At 38.1% G+C, this 22,829-nt stretch overlaps 2 protein-coding genes across 2 annotated transcripts in view; one reads left to right on the top strand and one right to left on the bottom strand.

Annotated features, from left to right (window-relative positions):
* The window catches only part of immp2l (inner mitochondrial membrane peptidase subunit 2), a 94,320-nt gene that overhangs the window by 14,002 nt on the left and 57,489 nt on the right, over window positions 1-22,829 (bottom strand). The gene's annotated exons all lie outside the window — the stretch shown is intronic.
* LOC117372706 (leucine-rich repeat neuronal protein 3-like) lies at window positions 5,085-7,454 on the top strand. Its single transcript, XM_033968539.2, has one exon. It carries the CDS (start codon window positions 5,085-5,087, stop codon window positions 7,176-7,178), a length of 2,094 nt encoding a protein of 697 aa, XP_033824430.1. The 3' UTR covers window positions 7,179-7,454.

Raw genomic sequence — 22,829 nt, forward strand, 5'->3', positions numbered from 1 at the left:
ATGCAAACATTTTTAACTACGGTTGCAATGCACCCTTTGGCACCGTTGTAGACCCGGGCCTGCAGGTTGACATCAGTCTGGCCCTCAAGTCCTCCATTGCGCCTCAAGCCTGGCCAAACATGATGGTCCAATCAGGTCTGTTTTTTTTTATGTGTGTGACCATCCTCCTGTGACATTTTTTTCCTTTATTATTTCTGATATGGCAGACCACGCATGTCCCTGATTACCTGCAAATCACATGCATTTGAAAACTGGGAGATTTACCATTGGCTAGACTCACATCTTTGTAAAGTATTGAAGAAGTATGTATATAACTGAATAAATGCAAGCTAGTTTAATGCCATGCTGTGAAACATCTCAATGAAGACAAGCAGATGGCGGAACCTCACAGTCATATACTGATTCTTTTTGCCACACACACACAAGTATAAATGAAGTGCTTAACATGTAGGTCTCATTTTGTATAGCTTTCAGTGATTTGAAAATTTACCTTGAACTGAATGAATTTTAAATCTACAAAGTGTCCTTGAAAGCAACATTGGAACAGGCTGATTTCTGGGGCAGTTTTTTTGTTGCCCGGGGGAGGTCAGGAGGCAGGAGTTGGAGGGTCACCAACACTGTCTGCACATTCGTTTGCTCAAGGACACGTGGATAAGGTGAAGGTGGAAGCGACAGCAGTGGTTAATACAGATTAGTAGGGCATTAGGTGGAGAGTCCCGCGGGATGGTCCATTACTTACAATGAGAAAAGGCAGATTCATTGTAGTGTTAATCACAGATAAGTAGTGAATACAGCAGTGATTCTCAAACTGTGGGGTGTGTACTGGTGCAGGCAATTACAGGCTTGTTTTACTTAAAATGTAGCAACGATTTTGATCTATTTTAGTCGCTTTTTAGATGTGCGAGGGATACATATTTAGAATGAGCTCACGCTTTTAGATTGAGATCAAACTGGACTAGACCAGGACTACAATCAGAACAAACCAAGTCTAAATCAGGATGAAACAAGACTCCAACAAAGAAGTGTGAACACATGCTTTTGTCCTCACTATTCCTTTAGCAGAGTTAGTGTAATCAAGATCATTCTAAAGCTATTCAGGAAAGGTTCTTGTTCTGTTCTGTCAATGCGACTTTTATAGTATCGATACTTGCTCAAATGAGTTTCTAGTTTCAATACTAGTTTTAATATTGATTAGCGTCTGATTTTTACTGTTGACAACCCTAAGTTGATTTTTTCCCGATGTTTTAAACCTGTTTATGTCCCTTGGAGTAAAAAAAAAAAAAATTGGTCAACTAAAGACAGGCCCTGGGCATAAAATATAAAAACAAATTGTGCAAAATCAAAAATAAGCTTGATAGGACCAGATTCAACTGTCCAGACTCCAGCAGACTCGCTCCATGTTTCATCTGTTCTGCTAGTGTCCATGAAAGACTACGAAACCATCGCCTGATTAATCAGCTTAATGAGTAAAGGACTACAGCCCTATCTGTCTTTATTACTTACAGAGCTCTTACTATTAATACTTTGCAGTGACATGCTGGTGGAATGTATCTTTATAGTGAAATGTTGCAAAAAAGGTTTAAGATTGTCTGAAAACTTAAGAAAAAATACAAAATGGTTCAATTCATCACTTTTTCAGAAGCCTGTGATCGATACGAGCCTTCATGGACCTGTTTAGGTGTTTGATTTTCAACAAAAAGGTGAGAGTGACTAACTGAAAAACTGTTGGCTAATGCTAGCTACCTTGTGACTGTAATTCTATGTGTGAGAGATTTGTTTAACAGCACAAATCATCTCACCTGTTGTAGTTCCAACTAAATCAGCTCTTAATGGCCAGCGTGTGTTAAAATAAAGCTTAGATTAAAGTCTAACAGAGCTTCTGACAGAGTAGTGCCTTCAGTTAGCATCACTGTCCCATGGAAGGTTAATGACATCAGCTACAAAGTGTCAATATGGAAGCCAACAGGAGTGAACATGTTCTAATACGGTAATCCTAATAAAGTAATTTGACCAATGTTTGCTATACTATTTTTATGTATTATAGTATTTGTTAAACAGTGTAGACTTTCAAGATGAAAACATGCTTCCTCTTTGAATTCTTTAAAGAGCAAATGGTGCACCAAGAATCTCTAAAACCTCAGCGTATAAACGTATAAAATGACTGGAAATTGTGGCTATGTGGTGTGAGTGAGTGCGTAGCGGGTGTATTAGCGCCACTGAATAAAACATGGACAAGTTGAGGCATTTTTAAAAGCGCCTGCCACGTTGGGATAGCAGAACCCTAAAAGCCGCCCCCCTGACTCCTCCACTGTGTAGATAATGCATGAATATTTCACAATGGGTCCGCTTCAGTTCATTTTAGGAAGACAATAGTCAGCACTTAGAAAGTCCCGGTGCTTTAGACTGGACAGAAACTACAGCAGTAAATAGCTTTATCAGTAACAGGACAGAGACTGGAGCAGCAGTAAAGGCCAGTTTGGACTAAGTGCTTCTGGGGATTTTATTAAGTTGTTTGAGATATTTGAGATTACAAAACACAATAGACGCATTGTAAAGCCACGCTCCTGTTTTTGAGACTTCATGATAGTATGAAAGTATTTCTGGTTATAGATACAAGGGGGCTCAGAGGCCATTTAGTATGCATTGACCCAGCTGTTAGGTATATTTTAACATCTTATCTACTTCAAAATGCTACTGTTGACAGTACAGGGCACACAGACTCGCCCTCTGCTACCAAAGGAACGCCTCATGTTGTCCCAGACTGACTTTGTATTTTTGTGTGATGGATGTTGTTTGTGCTGTTTGTTTTCATGGGACTAGCTGCAGACATGTAAAACTAATTTCTGTTTTATTGTCTTATCATAAACTGGAAAGAGTGTGTGGGATGTTGCGCAGTAAAGCATTATACTTGTTTTACATTTATATGATCACAGATGTTTTTATTGTTATTAATACAAAAACATGACCTGGTTGAATCATATGCTTGTCTTCATGGAAAAATAATTGTAATGCCATAATGTAGAACATTCTAGTCAAGGCAATAGCATCTTCATGTCAGAGCCTCCACTGGTGGCTTCACATTGCATCTTTAACACTAGAGCTGCTCTAACAATTTTGAGAGCTATTTTGAAGTAATTACTAAAGAGTTTTATTATTTCTCCCTAAAAATCAGTTTTTTGTTTTTTTTATTTCCACTAGTTTGGATTCCTTTGTGGTTCTTGGGTCATAGATGTCAACAAAACATGTATTTGTTAGACAATACTCTTTTTGAAAGCAGCCAAATAACCAAAAATCACAAACAGGCCTAAAACTAAAATAATAATAATAATTTAAAAAAAATATTTCTACAAACTCCTTTTATTAACCATGCAACAGCTAAACGTACCTTTCCCACTCATCCCAGCTCAGCCGCTGGTTCTGTGTTCTCCGTGGTTCTGCATTATTCATGAGGCTGTGAATCGATGTTTGTAGAGGCAGGTGACAGGTCTACAGCGTGCTTTGCTTATGTCGGCGCCACCTATCGATGTTTTGATTAATTTCTGACCTTGAGAGCAAAAAGCCAACGCAAAGCTAAGATTGTGAGATAGCGTCAAATATGTGTGTGGATGTGTGAAGTCATGGTTGACGAGGAGCTGCTACGACATTTCATGCATATATTAGCAAGTTTATGCCGTCTATGTTTACAGGTGGAGAACAAATCAATTGGTGTTTTTATTATGTACAGAAGCGTAAAAATGTTTGGGTTGTTGTTTGCCTTTAGTAGAAAGTGTTGAAGTCTCAGGCTAGGATTGAACATGGTTTAGTCTTGATTTTATAGGTTTTAATAAAGTAGTTTTAGTTAATATTTTGATGTTGATTTAGTTCCTGGTTTAGACCTGATGTAGTGCTGATTCAGTGTAGTTTGGACAAAGGTTAGACCAGATTGAGTGCTGATTGTGGCTTGTGGAAAGTTTAGGTTTAGATCTGTTTTTAGTACTAGTTTTGGTTTAGAAATGTTGGATGGGTTTAATTTGGAAAAGGGCTATGACTATACAAAGTTAGAACTACTGATTTTAATAACAGTATGTCTTCTACAATTAACAACATATTTTAATAGAAAAAATATCTGTTGTGCCTGTAGACCGACCTCTACAAACATGTTCTGAATATGATCAGATTATTGGATAAGTTCATATTCAGTAACTTCTCAATTTTTCAAAATCGGACTTTTATTATTATTATTATTATTATTATTATTATTATTATTATTATTATTATATATTTTGTTTCCAAAATAGTGCAGTCCTGTGTCATTTACAGCCTTTTTATGGAGAAAAAAAATAACCTAGGTATTAATAGTAACAGTCACTTTTTACACTTTACACACTAGACACAAAATCACTTCTTTTCAAGAGGATGAGTCTAACTGACCTTCAGCTTTTTAAAGACTCTCAACAGTGCTGTATCTGACGCCCCAACCTTTAAAAGTAATAAACCCAGGTCATTTTAATCATAACTTATAATTCTGACAGCTCTTTTATAAGCAATAAAATGAAATGAGGAGACGTTTCAGATCTCAAAATGTCACCATGGCAACACATATGTACAGTGGCCATGCATTTGAATAATGTGTCTTTTTCTTGTTGCAGATGGAAAGTGACAGTGTGGACAACGTGTGACGAGAGGTGGACATTTGCTCGCCAATGAAGTCTAGAACATACTGGACAACACTGGAAATTCTAAAAATCTAACTGCAACTTTTACCAAGACTTGAAAAGCAGGATTTTGTGGGAGCAAATCATCTGCAAAAAACAACCTTCCACATTGTAACGGATGTATTTCCAAGCTAATGTTGCTAACTGCTAACTTGATACGAGCAGTTGTTTTTGCCAGAAAGGGAGAATTGAACTGACCTTGGATTGTAAAAAACTGACACAGACCAATCAACAAATAAATATTTCAAAAATATTTACTACCTGGGCTAAACTTTGACGGCAGTAACATTCTTGTCTTGCTTCAATGTATTTGTAAAGCTACCATCGCTAATAGCTAACGTCATACGAGCCAATCATAAGGCTCAGTGAGTTGGACAAGAAGAAGCCAAGATGAAGGAGGTCATTTTTGTAATAATTTGTTTTCTAGCAAAGATTTCTTTTATTGGTTTGGCTCTAAGTTTTGAACATCACTGTCCTACACTGTGCCGATGCGAGATCCGTCCCTGGTTTTCTCCTAACTCAGTTTACGTTGAAGCTACAACTGTGGATTGTAATGACTTGGGACTATCTTTGCTCCCAGATGGGCTCCCATTGGAAACGCAAGTCTTGCTTTTACAAACAAATAATATTGTAAAACTAGAAAACACTTTGGATTACTTGGAAAACATTACTGAAATTGATCTATCACAAAATAACATTACGTCTTTGGATGAAGTGCATTTGGGATCTCTACCGCAGCTACTATCATTCCATTTGGAAGAAAATATGATCCAGGTGCTTGGGGGAAACTGTGTACCGACACTCCCGAACCTGCAAGAGTTTTATATCAATCATAATTTCATCTTTTCCATCAACTCAGAGGCATTTTTGGGATTGGAACGACTTGTGAGGCTGCATCTCAACTCCAATCGACTTACAACCATCAACGGGCAATGGTTCAGACACCTGCCAAGCTTGGAGATTTTGATGCTAGGGGAAAATCCCATTCTCGAGCTGTCAGATGAGAATTTTAAGATGCTTGCTAACCTCCGTAGCCTTGTGCTAGCTCGAATGAATTTGACTGACGTTCCTGAAAATGCTTTAGTGGGGTTGGACAACATGGAAAGCATTTCGTTTTTTGACAACTTACTCCCTCGAGTTCCCCGTGCGGCCCTCACCAAAGTTAAAAATCTGAAATTTTTAGATTTAAACAAGAATCCTATTGAGAGAATTCAAAGAGGCGACTTTGTGAATATGGTTCATTTGAAAGAACTTGGTATAAACAGCATGCCCCAACTTGTATCCATTGACAGTTTTGCTTTAAGTAATTTACCAGAATTAACCAAAATTGAAGCAACAAATAATCCCAAATTATCCTACATCCATCCGAAAGCTTTCAATAAACTTCCCAAATTGGAAACTCTAATGCTAAACAGTAACGCCCTTAGTGCTTTACATCGCAGCAACATTGAGTCCCTACCAAATTTGCGAGAAGTTAGCTTGCACAGTAACCCGATTCGCTGCGACTGTGTCATTCGTTGGGTCAATACGAACAGAACTGCAGTTAGATTTATGGAGCCGGATTCTTTGTTTTGCGTAGATCCACCTGAATATCAAGGGCAACATGTCCGCCAAGTCCACTTTAGAGAAATGACAGAAACTTGCTTACCGCTAATATCACCAAACAGCATTCCAAATCAAATCGAGATCAGTAAAGGTAGTTCAATTTCCTTACATTGTCGTGCGTTTGGTGAACCTGAACCGGAAATCTACTGGGTTACCCCACTTGGAGATCGAATACTTCCTGGGAGTATTTCAGAAAAGTACTACATGCACCCGGAAGGTACTTTTGATATTTACGATGCAACTGAAATCGAAAGCGGGTCTTATACATGCATTGCACACAATCTCGTCGGTGCGGACCTCAAAACTGTTACAATTTCAGTTGACGGCTTCATCGCCCAACCTATGTCCCAACCTGTACATGTCTATATTACCTCCATCCAACCACATTCTGTTATGATCACTTGGGAGAGCACTATTGGGTTACTTTCTCAGCTAACTTGGACTATTTTGTCAGATATTACCCAGATTTCAATGCCGTTTGTTGCCAGACTTCCAACAGATGTAAAAGAATACCGGATACGCCAGTTAAAACCAGGAACTCGCTATCAAATCTGCGTTGAAGTCATAGCAATGCAACCGGAATTTGGCAAAGAATGCATCAACGTTACAACCAAGGAATTACCGGTTTTGAAAGCTAAAACTGCAAAGTGGGATGGCCTCATAATGGCTACATGTGCTGTATTTTTTGTTGTTGTCGCTGTGGCTTGCTCTATCATGTATACCTCTATGTCGACCCAAATATTTTACAGACAACTAATAGATGATCGGGATAAATCTCTGCTAATTCCAGGTGATTGTAATTCCTTTCTGGAACTGAGTGCGCCTGGTGGGATCAAGGTAAAGGCGACAGTAATAGACTTGCCGACTGACTCTTTGTAAGGACAAACATTGCCAGGAAAACTACTTTGGGATTACGGAAAGATTGAGAGCGACGGACACTGAACAGTTTCATTAACGTGCCGGCTTTTAAAGTCTTTCAATGGGACATGTTGCGCTGAGGAATAGCCCTATAAATAAACAACCAGCTAAAAGATAATATTTTGTATTTTGTGTGAATATAGCAAGATTAATCTGACAGATATTTGAATTATAATCTATAAATGGCTACTGGTCATGAATGGTGCGCTATATTATTTTTTTGTTATAGGGCCCACCACCTGCATCGCCATAGAGATGTTATTGCTTTGCCTGTAATGTACCACAGTGTGACATTAAGCTAATCTATATGCATCTGTTAAAGTACAGGTGTTTTTATTGCTTTAACAAAATACCTTGAAAATTTCTTTCTCGCTGTGAGCGCGATCGCCTCTATACAGCTTTGACCTTTAGCGTAGCCTTCCTGCAGAAAGATAAGTTTAATGCCATATTGTGGAAAATTTCAGGAAAAGCAATAAAATAAATTCATGGAGACAAGCAGATGGCAGCCCCTCTCCCAGAAAAGTTACTTATTGCATCTTTAATGGAGAACAATTTAAACACAGCTCTATTTTGGTGTCTGCAAAAAGAGTTTCTCTTGCTGTGTTATATCCAATAGTGAGAAGCCATGTTAGTTTGCAGAAAGGCTAAGTTTCACTATTTCTGTTAAACTTATTTGCCCATGTGAATAGAAATGAATGTATTTTTGCCTCTGTACAACTGTTACTGAACAAAATGCATTGTTACAAATATTAAAACATGGGGATAACTGTCAAACTAATTTTTTGTGTTGTGTTTTAAGAAGAGAAAACTGAAGATATCACATAGAAAGACACTTAAACATTTTACACAATGGATTAAGGTAAATAAAAATCTCTCTGTAAACTCATCCTATTGCAGGATTTACAGGTTTAAAATCAATTAATGAGTAGACATAATTTAAAACTGTTAAGATGACCATATTGCCCATATTGATTTCTGTCCGTAAACTCCATATAATTTGTCCATGAATGTGTTAAACAATTAGTAGTGACCCAAATCCTCAGGTTGACAAAAACATTCATCGTTGTATCTTATGTATGTTATTGCTTTGTTGACATGCCAGCAATGGTAAGTAGAGCCCAAAAGTATTTAAAAAGGAATCGGATGAATTTGACGGAATAAGTTATGTTACAAAGGTTTTTTTGTTTCTTGTTTGATTAATGTTAAAATGCAAAAAAAAATCTATAAATTCCTTACGTTTTTCTGGATCTGTTTTGAGAATGTGTGACTTAGCCTTTCTATAATGGCAGAAAAACCTTGTCAGTGAAGTGTACAATAAACCTCCTGTGAAGAGTTTTATGAACAAAATACATTTTTCATTAAAACCGTGTCTGCCTTTCATTTTTCTTCTTGTCAGTGTTTAAAAGCCACAGATAAAGACACTTGGACTGTAGGCCTTGAATCATTTCATCAGTCGATGGTTGACCAAAATTTGTATTAGTGGACAAATCAGATTTATTTAGATAATAAGAATTTATATGGGACAAGAACAGTAAGGAGGAGTTAGCAGTGAGTGAGCAGAAGATGTGGTATTTATGTAAAAAGGCAGATTAAACTCATGATTCACAAGATTAATCTGTCTTTATTCATACCAATACATTGTTTCCTAGTATTTTTTTTCTTAAATAATTTTTGCATTAAATTTTTGCAGGTGTACTTTTGTGAGTGCAGTTTGGGTCAGATACATAGAGATACGTAATAGTTTTGAAAGCTTTGGCTAATCAAACTGCATGTCTCAGCTCTAATAGACACGATCACAGAAGAATACAAAAACAAATGATAGATTAATACTGCACTTACAGTCTATAACTAGAATTTACATCCCAATCATGAAAGAATATATAATCTATAAATATGTCAAATATATGGGTTATATGCCTTACAGGTGGACAATATAACTTTTTCATGTCCCCTGCTTTTCTCCATGGAGATTGCCCAGAATGTTACACAGTATAGCTTTAAACTCATGCAAGATCGGTGTTTTTAATGATAAAAATGACCAGGTATTCTTACTCTAAGCTGCCTGACTTAATGGAGATGGCTAAGTTTAATGCCACTCTGAGAAACAAAGGCAAAGCAATAATATTTCCATGGAGACAAGCAGGTGGCTTAAAGTTACATATTACACCTTTAATAGCACGATGTGTGTCTGTTGTGTATCAATAACTTAGAATTGCATTATATTCTCTTTCATTCAAAATCCAATAGAGATTCCCAACACAGAGTTGATGCACGGTGATGAATCGGCTTTGCGTTCAGAATGATGGGATGCATTTATCAGGAGCGCTGCGTCATAGATCAGGCACGTTTCAGCACCACGGACAGCGCCTTTTACAGCACGCCCATTCATCACAGCCCCAGGAGCTCCAATACCACCTATTACAGGAGGAGAGGAACAGGTCAGCAAGAATTGGGATGAAGGTAATCCAATAGAAGAACAGCAACAGGGACAGCTCAGCAAACTAAATGTCATGGTAACACTTTGTAATAAGTACACTTTAATTAGCCTCAGTAAAACACAAAGACTTCATTCATAATAAACAAATAGTGTATTAAGAATGATTCAGGCTTCTGTTTATGCTTAAGGTGTAGTTATTACAAAGTGGTTTAAAAGTAGTGAACAAACCAACCATATACGTAAAGCTAAGTATAGCTAAGTATAAGCTAATCCTGTTCTTAAATAAATTTAAAGGTGCACTTTGTAATGTTCTTGGTGGTGGGTCCACATCACCTGCTTGTCTCCATAGAGATGCTATTCTTTTATTATTGTTCAAAAATACCTTGAAAAACCTGCATTTGTACAGTGAGCAGGTTGCAGGTTGAATGCCATATGCCTTACAGTCGCACAGTATAACTTTTTTGGGCCACCTGCGTTTCTCCAGAGAGAAAGAGACTGCCCAGAATGTTACACCGTATGGCTTTAAACTCATGCAATAGCAGTGTTTTTACTGACGAAAATGACCTTGAAAACATATTCTTACTGTAGGCTGCCTGGCTCAATGGATGGATGGGTTTAATGCCACTCTGCGGAACATTCCAGGCAAAGCAATAATATCTCCATGGAGATAAGCAGGTGGTGGATGAGAGTTACTTAAGCCTGTCAGAAAATAAAACCATTCACAGGACAGCACCACAGGAAAACAGGACCCACCCGAGTGTGTAATTTGCTCAAATCATGGGCAGCTTTCCCACCAACTGGCATCAAAATTAAACCAGAGACCAAGGTGATCCAGAGCTGAACAAGGGCCAAAAACTGCACTGTCAGAGCAACTATGAAGCATAAATAGAAAGCAGCCATATAATTACCACTAATGATAATTAGCAATTGGCAAATCACAAAGGGTAATTTAATTGAACTTCTACAAAGAAAAAAAATTGTCTCCATCCAATCCATGTATATAATCTGTAAAAAATATGTAAAATCATGAAGAATCATCAAAATCACAAGCCTAGAAAGCTTCACAGTACAGCATTAAACACATTTTGTATGTAATTAATTACAGGTGTTTTTAATGGTAACAAATGAAGCTAGCGTAAATTCAGCATGGAATACCTGTGCTCTCATTTACCTCAGTTTACCTGCTCCTCAGTCTTCATCACCTCTCTCCAATTACTTCTACCCGCTGCTCACCGTGCCCCACCTTCATCCAATCAGCGCCCAGTCTGTCCAATTTAAACCCTCATTGCAAGCACAGGGCTACTTCAGTTTGTGCAGCTCCTTGGCTTCTCATCATCTCATCGTCCCCTCTACTCTCCTAAGCCTCACCTCTACCACCTCCAGTGTCCAGACCCTCTAACTGGCCATGTCCATCATTGTAATGTCTTGAATGCCAAAGATAACTCTTTCAATAAAACTTACTGAAACGTTTCTCTTTGTGTCTGTCTGAATCTCCAAAACTGATATCTCTGAAATGCATTGAAAACATGCATTCATACTTCACAGATCTGACCTGTAACTTGGTGTCTCTATGGAAGTTGTTGTTGTTGTAACCCGAGTTGTCTTATGTCATTGTCCTCTAAGTTAGTCCCACGAATTCTGCTGCTCTTATGAGGTCTGTCCATGGAGCTCTGGTGCTGGCTTTGCAGAGCAGCTGAAGAAGAGATGCTTGGCCACACTCTGGACCAGTGTCTCTGATGTGAGTGTCAGTCTGACTGAAGCATGAGCTCAAGAGTTGACAATATCCTGAGCACAGCTGAGCCAGACCTGTGGTCTCTGGGCAGCTGCAGTTCCTCTGTGCTTCCCTTTGGGACAGAATCACCTGAGTGTTGAGCCCAGATAGAGGAGGTATGGGCTGAGTCAGCCTGCACCGCCATCTATCTCTGTATAAGTCCAACACAACTGTCTTCATTAGTATTGGTAGTGTTAAGACCTGTGATCTCTTTGACCTGCTCTCCACACAGGGTGCTCAGTGTCTCTATGGAATCTGCAGGCTCAGAAGGAATTGCATGCTAAGCATCACATTGTGGTCTCTTACTTTCATGACACCTGTTTCATGGTGGAGATGGTCAATCGGGGTCATGCGTAGAAAAAACATAGGCAGCCATTTATTGTCCTAAGGGCAGCATTTTGTTTAATTTGGAGGCACCCCCAGTTAGTGTGGGACAGGTTTGGAGTCCACACTGGTGCTGCATAATTAAGCATAGCATATGATACAACAGGGAGGTGCTGTTGTATTGTTGGATGGAACAGACGTTCAATTATCTTGGCTACAGGGCTGAGGGGTGCAATAGGCAGCTTGCTTGCTTCTTTGGATTAAGTGATGGAATAATCCCGCTGACTTTCCATCACTCGGTATCTCAGTGGTCCCCTGGTCCTAGAGCTTGTGAGGGTTTTAAAGCTTTGACTGCATCAGCCACCTGTGTCTGTGTACATTTTATTGCATCATCATCTCTTAATCTGTGAATGTTTTCACCGTCCTAACGATGGATGGGTGCTTGAGGGCCACTTCCCTGGACATCGAACCTGGGAGCAAGACCCATCACTGCAGTCACACAACTCATCTCTATGGAAGTAGATGTGTTTAATGCCATACTGTGGAACATTTCATGCAGAGCAATAACATCTAGATTAAATGTATTAAATATTAAGATTGACTTGGCAGGAGACAATATTACATGCTAAAGAATTGCGTCAATCCAGCATTAGAAAAAACCTTGCATTCTAAATAGGCCTACATCTCCATGGAGACACACAGGAAAGTTACATATAGAGCAGCTGTCAGCTACTTTTATAACACTTTTTATAACACTGGAATGGTAGTATAAGAATTAGGTATAAATCTTACTTTAAATTGACCAACTCAAGCTTAATCTTTTATTTCTATAACCTCAAGCTGTTCACCAAATGAGCAAAATGAGACTATTATCCAACCAAAGTAGAACTTACAGCCCTTTAATTAAACAAGTCAAGCTGAGTTACACTAAGCAGCAAGTTTAAGTCGTGAATATCAATTCCAACATATCAGACATAGTATTGAATTAACAAGCGAAAGCAATGGGAAAGGAGCCCGGAGGAGCAAGATAAGTGATACCCCGACCACTGCAGAGAGATGGAAGAAAGCGAATGTTATAACTAGATATAGGAGTAGAGGAGGAACGCCTGGATTCTTTTGAGGAACAAAACCTGGAGCGGCAGTTGGCAGATCAGAGCCGGAAAGCGAAGGAGGATTTCAAAGGACTGATATAGTGTAATGTCAGCTGTTAAGTTCAACAAGGATCCATGTGGAGTTCATATAGGGTTTATATGTAAGTACTAGTGTAGGTGTATTGTCGACTATAAACAGGGAGCTGAAAACCAAGAATATTGTGCTCAGATTACATGTTTTAAACAAATCCAAGATCATAAATGTGCACTATGCAATGCTTCTGATGGAACATCTGTCACCTACTTGTCTTCATGGAGATGTTATTATTTTGCCTGGAAATGTTCCAGTTTTACATGCAACTTATTTATTTTTTATTTATTTCATCAAAGGTTTTTATTGCTCAGAACCTTAAAAAACATACATTTTGATTGTTAATGTGGTCGCCTCTACACAGATCTGACCTGTAACTTGGCCTTGTGGAGACATACGTTTAATGCTGTACTGTAGAACATTTTAAGTAAAGCAATACAAATCCATGGAGACAAGCAGATAAGTTACATAATACACAATACTGGATATGAAATTATATTACGTAAATAATTAAACCTTTTGTAATTTTCCATATGTGACCATTCAAATTGCAATTTCAATTTGTTTACGATACATTTTCCAGGCCAATAGTACTGCTGTGTTTACTGCTCTTACCTCCTATAGTGGAAATAGTGCTTTTGGAGATTATAGTTTGCATGAGAACATTAATTAAAAATATAGGCTATAGATCAATTCTGAAGTTGAATAAAACTTCTCGTTAACAGCCAGTGAAAAAAAATGTTATATTTCTCTTGAGTAATTGCCCTATTACAAATGGTGAGAGCAGGCTGTTGGTTATAATGTAAAGTTAAAAAGTAAGTTTGATTTATCTGATTCCCCAAAGCTGAACTCCTGGGTTTTAAGTAATTATAACAGCAGCACAATGTTAACCTAAAATATTTTTTAGTTTTGTCTGCTCAAAGGATATAAATGTTTTTAGATATAATTCAATGTGGTTACACTATAATAGCAGCCACTATAGACTGCATTCAGGTGCCGTATTTTAATGGTAAATATCTCTGGACTTACTGGGCCTATCCACACAAAACAAAAACTGGCACAAAGGTCAACATCATCCCTGTTGGCACAAATTAACTAATGGGTTTTTTCATAATAGAATTAAAAAGTGATGACATTATTCATAAAATACCTTTGAAGCCACAAGATTAATACATTTAATAAGTTCTATATCTGTGCATTTCATTTCTTATAAAAACTGAAAAAACATTTTGTCAGGTATGCATGTGTTTTGGCTGCTTGTACTTCTTTACATCAGATGCTCTTCCAAGTACAGCAAGCCATATTACTGTAACTGTAGCTGGCAATGAGAAGAGGGGGACTTGGCAACACTTAGTGGTTGGATGAGAATCAAACCAGCAACCCTGATCCGTTTTTTTTACTGTGTTTGTAATTATTGCTTTGTCCCAGAATGTTCCACATTATGACATTGAACTTCCATGGAGACACCAGGTCAAGTGTATTTTCAATAAACACAGATACAACTGTGCAAAATCAAGATGTATAGGTATAATACCATACTGTGGAACATTCCAGGCAAAACTATAAAATCTCCATGGTGCCAACCCCCCTCCCCATCAGAACAGATTTTGGACATTTAGAGACAAGGCAGTACTATTTCCCAAAGTGTTTGATTAGTTATTTCACTCATGTTGGGGTGTGATCTCTGGTGATTCAGAGTCAGGACACAGTGTTGAGCTGAGACAGTCTGTTCCACACTTTAACACTGAGCAGCCGGGTCCTTTTAAAGCTGCTACGATCAGCCCCGAGGAACACACAGATTTTAAGATTCGGTTTCAAAGACTGCAGAATATATTATTGAAATGAAAGACATCTCCGGAGAACTTTGATACTTTTTGGACGAAAAAGGTTTTTGAATTAGAAGGTATCAAATGTTTTATGAACCTCTCCACTTGCCCTTGAAATGCTCCCAGAACTTATAGTTCCACATTATTAATATAAACTTAATCTGAATAACTTTAAATGTAGACATTCAGTAAAAAAATACATTAAGGATTCAATAAAAGAAATTTTACATTTTGAATTGTAAAACGTCACATATTATTAAAGAACACACATTATCCATTCTTGTGGCTTTAATTCCCTTTTAAACATGCTTTTGGTCCACCTTGGTATTAGTAATGAACATTTTCAAATTTAAAACACTGTCTACATTTGGAAAACAGACTTTATGAACTACACTTCTGTTTCCAATGAAGTATTTAGGCATTGGAGTTCCCTCTGCTGTCAGCAAGAGGAATGATCAATGAGGAAATAAACTAGATTCTGGATTTTTACCTGTGACGCAACAATCCAGGCACAGAGCATTTTAAAGGGCTCAGAGAAGATGACTTTGGATTTAGTGCGTGAATGAAGTAAAAATACAACTGCATGTATGCATTTGATGAATGTAGAGGTCCATTTTGCATGTGTCCTTTAATCTATTTTATCATTCTTATTTTGTATTTTCAAATGTGTTATATTTCTGTGATTGTCTTCAATTCTTTTTATTGCTCAGTATAGCAACCTTTTTGCAGTAAATTTGCTTTTTAAAAATCCTGGCTCAAAGTAGACTACTGCAAGAATGAAGCAACTGGAAACTTTTGAGCTAAACCATGAGGTTTTTTGAACATCTGTATCTAAACTGGAGACTAGAGCCATGCTTTATCAATACAAGTGTTCAGAGCGCTCCTATTTTGCAAGAGCACACAGGCCAGATGGTCTTCAGCCAACGTGGAGAGCTCATATGAAAAACATAGTTCAATGGTAAGACCGGTTTAAACTTAAGACGATTTAAAATTCTTGTTAAAAAGTTTGTGAGCGCAAGAGCCGTAAATATTTGAGGGGTCTAAATGTAAAATATATATGAATTTGTCATTTTTTATTAGTTGAAAAACTAAATATACACGTCTTTGCCAATAAAATACTGGTCTTCAAAGTCGATTGAATCATAACAAGATGGTGGCTACCAGAATAAGTAAATATGCATGTTCTCTCTGTGTCTGGTTGGGTTTCCTTTAGTGCTCACACCATCAACCTAAACATGGGCAATAGGTTATTCCTCAGGCTAGGTACTCCTGAGCCCCATGCGCCATTTAAAACATCAGGACTTTAGCAGTTTCTCATCTAGGCATGAACACTAGTTCAAGTTACAATATTAAGTTTGTACGTTACAATATTAAATACCAGGGTTAATGAGTCATTTAAAAGACACCTGGATGACTGAGGGATTACACAGATACTTAAAAGACACATGCACAACAGTATGGCTGGGAACAGGGCTCTCAAACGATTACCATAGTTAGGGTTAAAGTTTACAAGCTACAAATATAGCAAAAATGGAATTGGGAAATGGGATTTGCTCACAAAAACTCAAATATATAAACTTCATATATAGACAAACTTTATTGACACACAAGTAAAACATTTCACCAAACTCAACATCTGATTCAATGACTCAGGGGACACTGTTGGTAATTGCAGACACCAAGCAAGCAGGATGGCAATAACTCTGCCACTATGTCAGTTTTCGTCATATTAATATAAAAACTGCGAATGTAGTTATGTACTATTGTGACAAGCCTGGATTTGGAGCAGACCCTAAATTGGGCAGTGACCTCCCAGCATGCACCTGGGCCTCATCAGTCTCCATTGTCCTGACAGTCACTGAGTGCAGCTCTTTAAACAGAGCCAGGTTTAGACTGAGCTTCAACTTCACTGTCACTGTCCACTATCCTGCGGAGTGTACATTGTTTCTAATGGGGGGGAAAAGTTACATCATTAAAATACAAGTTAAAGGCACAACATGGAACTTTTCTGGTAAACAGCACACCACCTGCTTGCCTAGAATGTTCCATAGTATGACAAACTAAAATCGACATGGAGACAAGCAGTATTACCGCCACCAGTATTTAATTAAATAAATGCTTGATAGTTTGAACATTTATTCTCCCACATATAAGTTAAACCCATATCTATAAACAGTAGGGTTGTAAAAAATTATCGAAAAGCAGATACTAATCAATACTAAAACTAGTATCGGAACTAGATACTCATTTGATCAAATATTAACACTAAAAAGTCACATTCACAGGACAGAAATGAACCTTTCTTGAATAGCTTGATAATGATCTGGGGCATCTTGGAACATTCTTGACCCCATGGACCACTAACTCCACATGCTAATATAAAAGAAAGTACTATTATTATTAAGTGTTCTTTTTTATTTTAGTATCATGTCAACACTCAACAGGGTACAGCACTTACAAGCTCTGACCTCACACTGTCCACTTCAGCTAACCAGAACAATGTGGACCATCCCTCATTGTACAGCTGTCCCAAAGCGAGGATGCAAAGACAAAATGACTCCATCAATCTGGGCTCTAGCTGACAGCCTGATGAGGGAACACACGGAGGACATGTACCCAGGGAGGAGCTCTCTGTGTGGGGAAGAAAATCACTCAAATACATTACTGGATCTTTGTACTAGAACAGCTTATTCACCTCATCCCGCAAGTTGCTGTGGGCAATGCCATCGTCATAGGGGTTGTATTTTTTGCATGGGGCTGCCAAATCTTAAGAGTAAATAAGTTCTATAGGGTATACAGAGCCATTTTAAAGCTTCCCAGAGAATCGATGCAGTGTTGACTTGGTGGTCACATGAACATGGAACATTTTACACAACGTTTTACACAAATCAGCCTACTTTATATCAGACTTTAGCTGCAAAACTCTTCTCAGATTCTCCATTGAAATGAATGAGAATCCCTTAGCCAACACAAAGAAAGTGCAGTTTAGTAGCATTTAGAGGCAAAAATGGGGGTGGTGGATTAAGGTCAATACACAGGGCTGGAGTCATGGGTTTCAGAATGATGAGGAATTAGAACAGTTTCCCCAGCGATGAACAAATTAAAACAAAATATTACATTTTTTGAATGGGAAAAGTCCTCAAATGTTGCATAGAACAGGAAGCTGAAGCTGAAACCCATGAATAGATCTGCATGAAGAGGAGAGAAAGCTATTTGGGGCAACAGTGGGTACATGGACAGTAAAAATCTGATAACTAAAGTAATCCGATAACCCTACAATCAGGGCAAGGCAAGTTTATTTGTATAGCACAATTTGTACACAAAGTAATTCAAAGTGCTTTACAGAATAAGAAAGACATTAAAATCACACAAATCAAAACATAAATAATCACAAATAGTCATCATAAAATTAACATTAAAACAGAAGAAATCAGATCTTCAGTGTGATCATCATAGACACCTAATGACATGTCAGATAATCAATGGATTTTTAAAGTAACTGTTGAAGATACAGTACAATGGTTTTTAAAATAGCTAAAAATGTTCTTCATTCTTGTCTTTGCCACATTAATTATTTTTCTTTCTCAACAAACACACCGGTTTGAACAATCTGGAATCAGATTACTCACATCGGATGTAACTGGCTGTGGTATGTGCACACGCAAAATCTGAATGTTTTAGAGATAAAAAATTATTAAAATGAAATGCAAACAGTAAAATAATTTGATGTCTTTCTGATCATGGTCCTTCTCATTATTCACATCAAACTGTGCAGTTTTCATGTCCTTTAAGTCATTTTATATCAACCAAATTTAGGTGAGCTTGTAACTGCCGTCAGTGTTCACTCCAGAAATCAGATCATGATCAGCCAATGGCACAGGCGGCAGAGTTGTCTCATGACAAAAGGGTTGGTGGTTCAATCCCAGCTCACCTTCGCACTATAAAGATCTGTATTGTGCAATGTAACAAAACTCATAATTTAAATAAACAAATATGAAAAAAGCCTAGAATACAGACTTCACACGGTTCCAGCCTGTACAGTCCAATATAGTATTATGTATAGGTTAGTGTCAATTCAGTTATTCAATATGTGGATTAAACCAATCAAGATCAAATGACTTGATACTCACTGGGTAACGACTATCACAATGTTTAAACAATTGAAACCACACAAAATAAACGGCTTAGTGTTGCAGCATTGAGAATATGCAGCCATTTCTGTTCTGGGTTGATTTTGACACTCCCCTATACAACATGTGGTCCTTATGTGTATGTAGGCTGAAAGGAGGGCTGCCAAAACAGGAGAGACGGAGAAATAGAGAGGGGGAAGGGGGGAGAGATGGCAGGAAGAGAATGGGAGAGGTGTGACAGAAAGAGAGAGAGAGAGAGAGAGAATGAGAAGAGGAGCAATGAGAGAGTGAGGGAGAGAAAGGACAGAGAGAGAGAGAACGAGAGGGGGGATGACAGAAAGAGCGAGAAAAAAGAGAGGGGGTGGGAGAGAGAAGAGAGAGGAAGCAAACGGTGACAGAAAAAGATTGAAAGAGGCGGAGGGAATGAGAGAGAGCGAGAGACAGAGAGGGGAGTGAAAGAAAGACATGACAGAAAGAGAGGGAAAGATAGAGCGATATGACTGAAAGAAAAGGAGGGAGCAAGAGAAAGAGAGAGAAATTCATGGATTCTGAGACCTGCTAATAAAAGATTGAGCACATGATAATGCCATGTGTGCTGTGAAATATGCAGTAAATAATGCACTTTAATCTATTATGAAAGGCCTATGTTTAATGGAGACGGAACAGAGAAGAATTATTTAAACAGCACAAATGTCGACTAAACGGGAGAAGTCAAACAGAGCAGGCCTGGTTTAGAAAATAATGGTGACAACTGCAGTTTAAGTGAATATATGTCACAACAGAATGTTATTTTAAAAGTATTGGATTTCCACAGGGCTGTTAAGTGTACTTTCTCCCCTGTTCTTCTCAAACATAAGCTCCCTCAAGGCCCAGCAGTGGATGTATGTCTTATGGCTGCTGAGGAAAACCAAGCTCCAGCCCAAATGATGGTGCAGTCCATCCTCACCCCCTTCGTCATGTGGTACGGATACTGCGTTTGCTGATACTATTTTGCAATATATTGTGCAGTGTGAGTTTTCTGTTTTCATATAGCTGCCCTAAAACTACTGCACATCGCATCAGGTTTGTGAAGTTGTAGTGTATTGTTTTGTATCATGCTTTTGTTTATTTATGGAGAATTGCTGTGCAGGAGGATGGGTGAAGTAGGCTTATGGGCGGAGCACTGGATAGAATTGTAGAGCTAACTGTAAGTGATGAGAGTGATGAGTGAGAGAAATCACAAGATTACTCAAACATGCATGGATGACATATGAAACCTCTTCAGACATGTTTTTAATGAGGCAACAACAATGCGTATAACACGGTTTGCATAATACTCCCTCTTTAAAACAGCAATGAGTAACTTTCTGGATGTTGCATATCACCCGCATCATTTCATGGAAATAGACCATTAAAACTCACTTGGAAACATTGTCAGTGGAGATACATTAATGCCATCCTGTGGAATATTATAGCCTTTATGAGTAGTATAGGAGGCCCTCTGGAGATGTAAGCCCGCTCACAGTAAGAACCCATGTTTTTCAGTGCAATAAAAAAAACATAAAAAATAAAACAAAAACAAAACAAGCTTTTATTTTTGCTCACTTTTGGGTTAAAAAATTACACAGCAGGGCTCTAAGTACCAGTATACAGACAGAATATAAAGGTATAAAAGCCCAAATGAGGAAACCACAGTATAACATGGTTGAAAGTTAGTCTGTTTATCAGAATATGAGTCTCTTGTGCAGTCCTCTATAGACCAGTATGTCCGGCATGTCATTCTGAGGTTATTGCTGTTTTGTACCAGTGTCTGTTCCCCCTGCGTCCGCTGGGCCCAGTATCGACCCACACACTTAATTGTTCTTGTTATCAGATGTTCCTGAACGCATCGCGAGGACACTTCACTGCCCTTGGAGATAACGTAAAGATCAACAATAAACCTCCAATATCTGCTGTCAAGGCTGCCAGCTCGGTCAAAACAACCAGATATCTTTAATGCCATACTGTGGAACATTCCAGGCAACTAATAACATATCCAGAGAGAAAAATTACATAGTGCCATATGAACCATCTCGCACTCTGAGGACTTCAAGAACCAGCCTCCTGCTGGTGCCCAGAGTCAGGACTAAACCAGGACTAAACCAGGACTAAACATGGGGAATCAGTGTTTCTGTTTTATGCAGCTAAAATCTGGAAGCAGGCCTCTACTTTGATAATGTTTAAATCCAGGTTCAAAATGGTTCTGTTTAGCTGTGGATATGACTGAAAGGTTTTTATTCAGCACTCTTCTGTTTTTAATGTTCATTTTATGATGATTATTTGTGATTATTTGTCTTTTGATATATTGTATTGTGATTTTAATGTCTTTCTTATTTTGTAAAGAACTTTTAATTACTTTGTCTATGATTGATACTGTACAAATAAACTTGCCTTGCTATAGTGCTACTTAAAGTCTGAATCTGAAGCATGTCAAACTTCTGCTCTGTCTCATTATAATTCTTGTTCATTGCAGTGGTCAAACAAGCATTACAAGATATAAACAAAAACAAGCGTTGTTATACACGGATTAATTAACCGTGAAATCCTAATAATTAAACAAGAAACAATGAGCAGAGAGAACAATGTGTGCTCTGGCTTTGAGGGGGGTTGAATCATACATTCTAAGAAGGAACAAAGGATTTACTTCAGAGCTTCTGTGGGGGATTTTATTGTTAAAGGTACACTATGTAACTTTGAAAGTGGAGCGTATGCCACCTGCTTGTCTCCATGGAGATTTTACAGCTGTGCCTCAAATGCTCTAATGCAATTAACCTTATCCGTGCTGCATTTTTTCAGTTACATGTGCCTTTTTGTTCATAACTATTTTGTATTGTTACAATGATTCTTTTTCGAAGCTCGCCTCTCCACAGATCTCTTTATTAACAACCTGCCAGATGTTTGTAAGGATGTGGACGTATAGCTATATGCCGATCTATACTAGGTGCAAAATCATCTGAGGAAGCAGTGAAAATTCTCACATCGGCATTGACTCATATTCAGAGTGGGCTCACCAGCTCCTGCCTTCTCTTGAACACAGAAAACTGTATGATGTTTTCTAAAAAGGAATCTGACTTTTTTTTTTTTGGAGATCAAGATTTACAAGTGACAGAATTGAAATATTTGAATGTGCTGTTAGATTTTACACTTCCTTCAAAAATCATATCAAAACGTCTCCGAGAATTAAGTACAATATTTACAATTTCCATCAAATAAGTAGGTCGTTAATGGATGAAGCTCCCATGATGTTTTTGCACTGTATATGATCTTCTCCCATGCAAACTATTGTATAACCAGCTGGTCTCTGACAGGTGGAACTATTCTAAAGCTAAAAGAGGGGCTATAAAAAATGTCTGTCTTATCTAAACCTTACACAGGCTGGCCCCACCACCGCTAAAAGATTACATTAAATACAGATCCTCAGCATCACGAGTCACCAGAGCCATAAGCAGAGGAGCAGTCCCTGTGAGAAAAACGGCTTTTGGTCTCACAAGGGCTGTGTACAGTTGCCAACTTTTGTGAGGGAGGACCCCAGCTTCACAACATTCAAAAGTCATTTAAAGGAATGGCTCAGACCAACATAAACCTGTGAGCACATTTCATAAGAACTCAATTCAGTACTTCAGGGTAAGTGCAATATATCATCTTATTTTTAGGTCAATGCATTATAGCGTTTATAAACGTTCATAAAGTAACATACCATGATGAAATGTAGCAACTTCAGGGACTGCTGGTGCCCAGAGTCAGGACTAAACATGGGGAATCAACGTTGCAGTTTTATGCAGCTAAAACCTGGAACAGTCTGAAGATATGAGACAGGCTTTGACTATGACTATGTTTAAATCCAGTCTCAAAACAGTTCTGTTTATCTGTGCATATGACTGAAAGGTTTTTATTCTGCCTCTTCTCTTTTAATGTTACATTTTA

Source organism: Periophthalmus magnuspinnatus, chromosome 6, assembly GCF_009829125.3.
Source record: "Periophthalmus magnuspinnatus isolate fPerMag1 chromosome 6, fPerMag1.2.pri, whole genome shotgun sequence".
In the NCBI taxonomy this organism is placed as follows: Eukaryota; Metazoa; Chordata; class Actinopteri; order Gobiiformes; family Gobiidae; genus Periophthalmus; species Periophthalmus magnuspinnatus.

Coding starts and splice junctions, on each gene's coding strand:
- LOC117372706 (XM_033968539.2), top strand. CDS start 5,085: ATGAAGGAGGTCATTTTTGTAATAATTTGTTTTCTAGCAAAGATTTCT.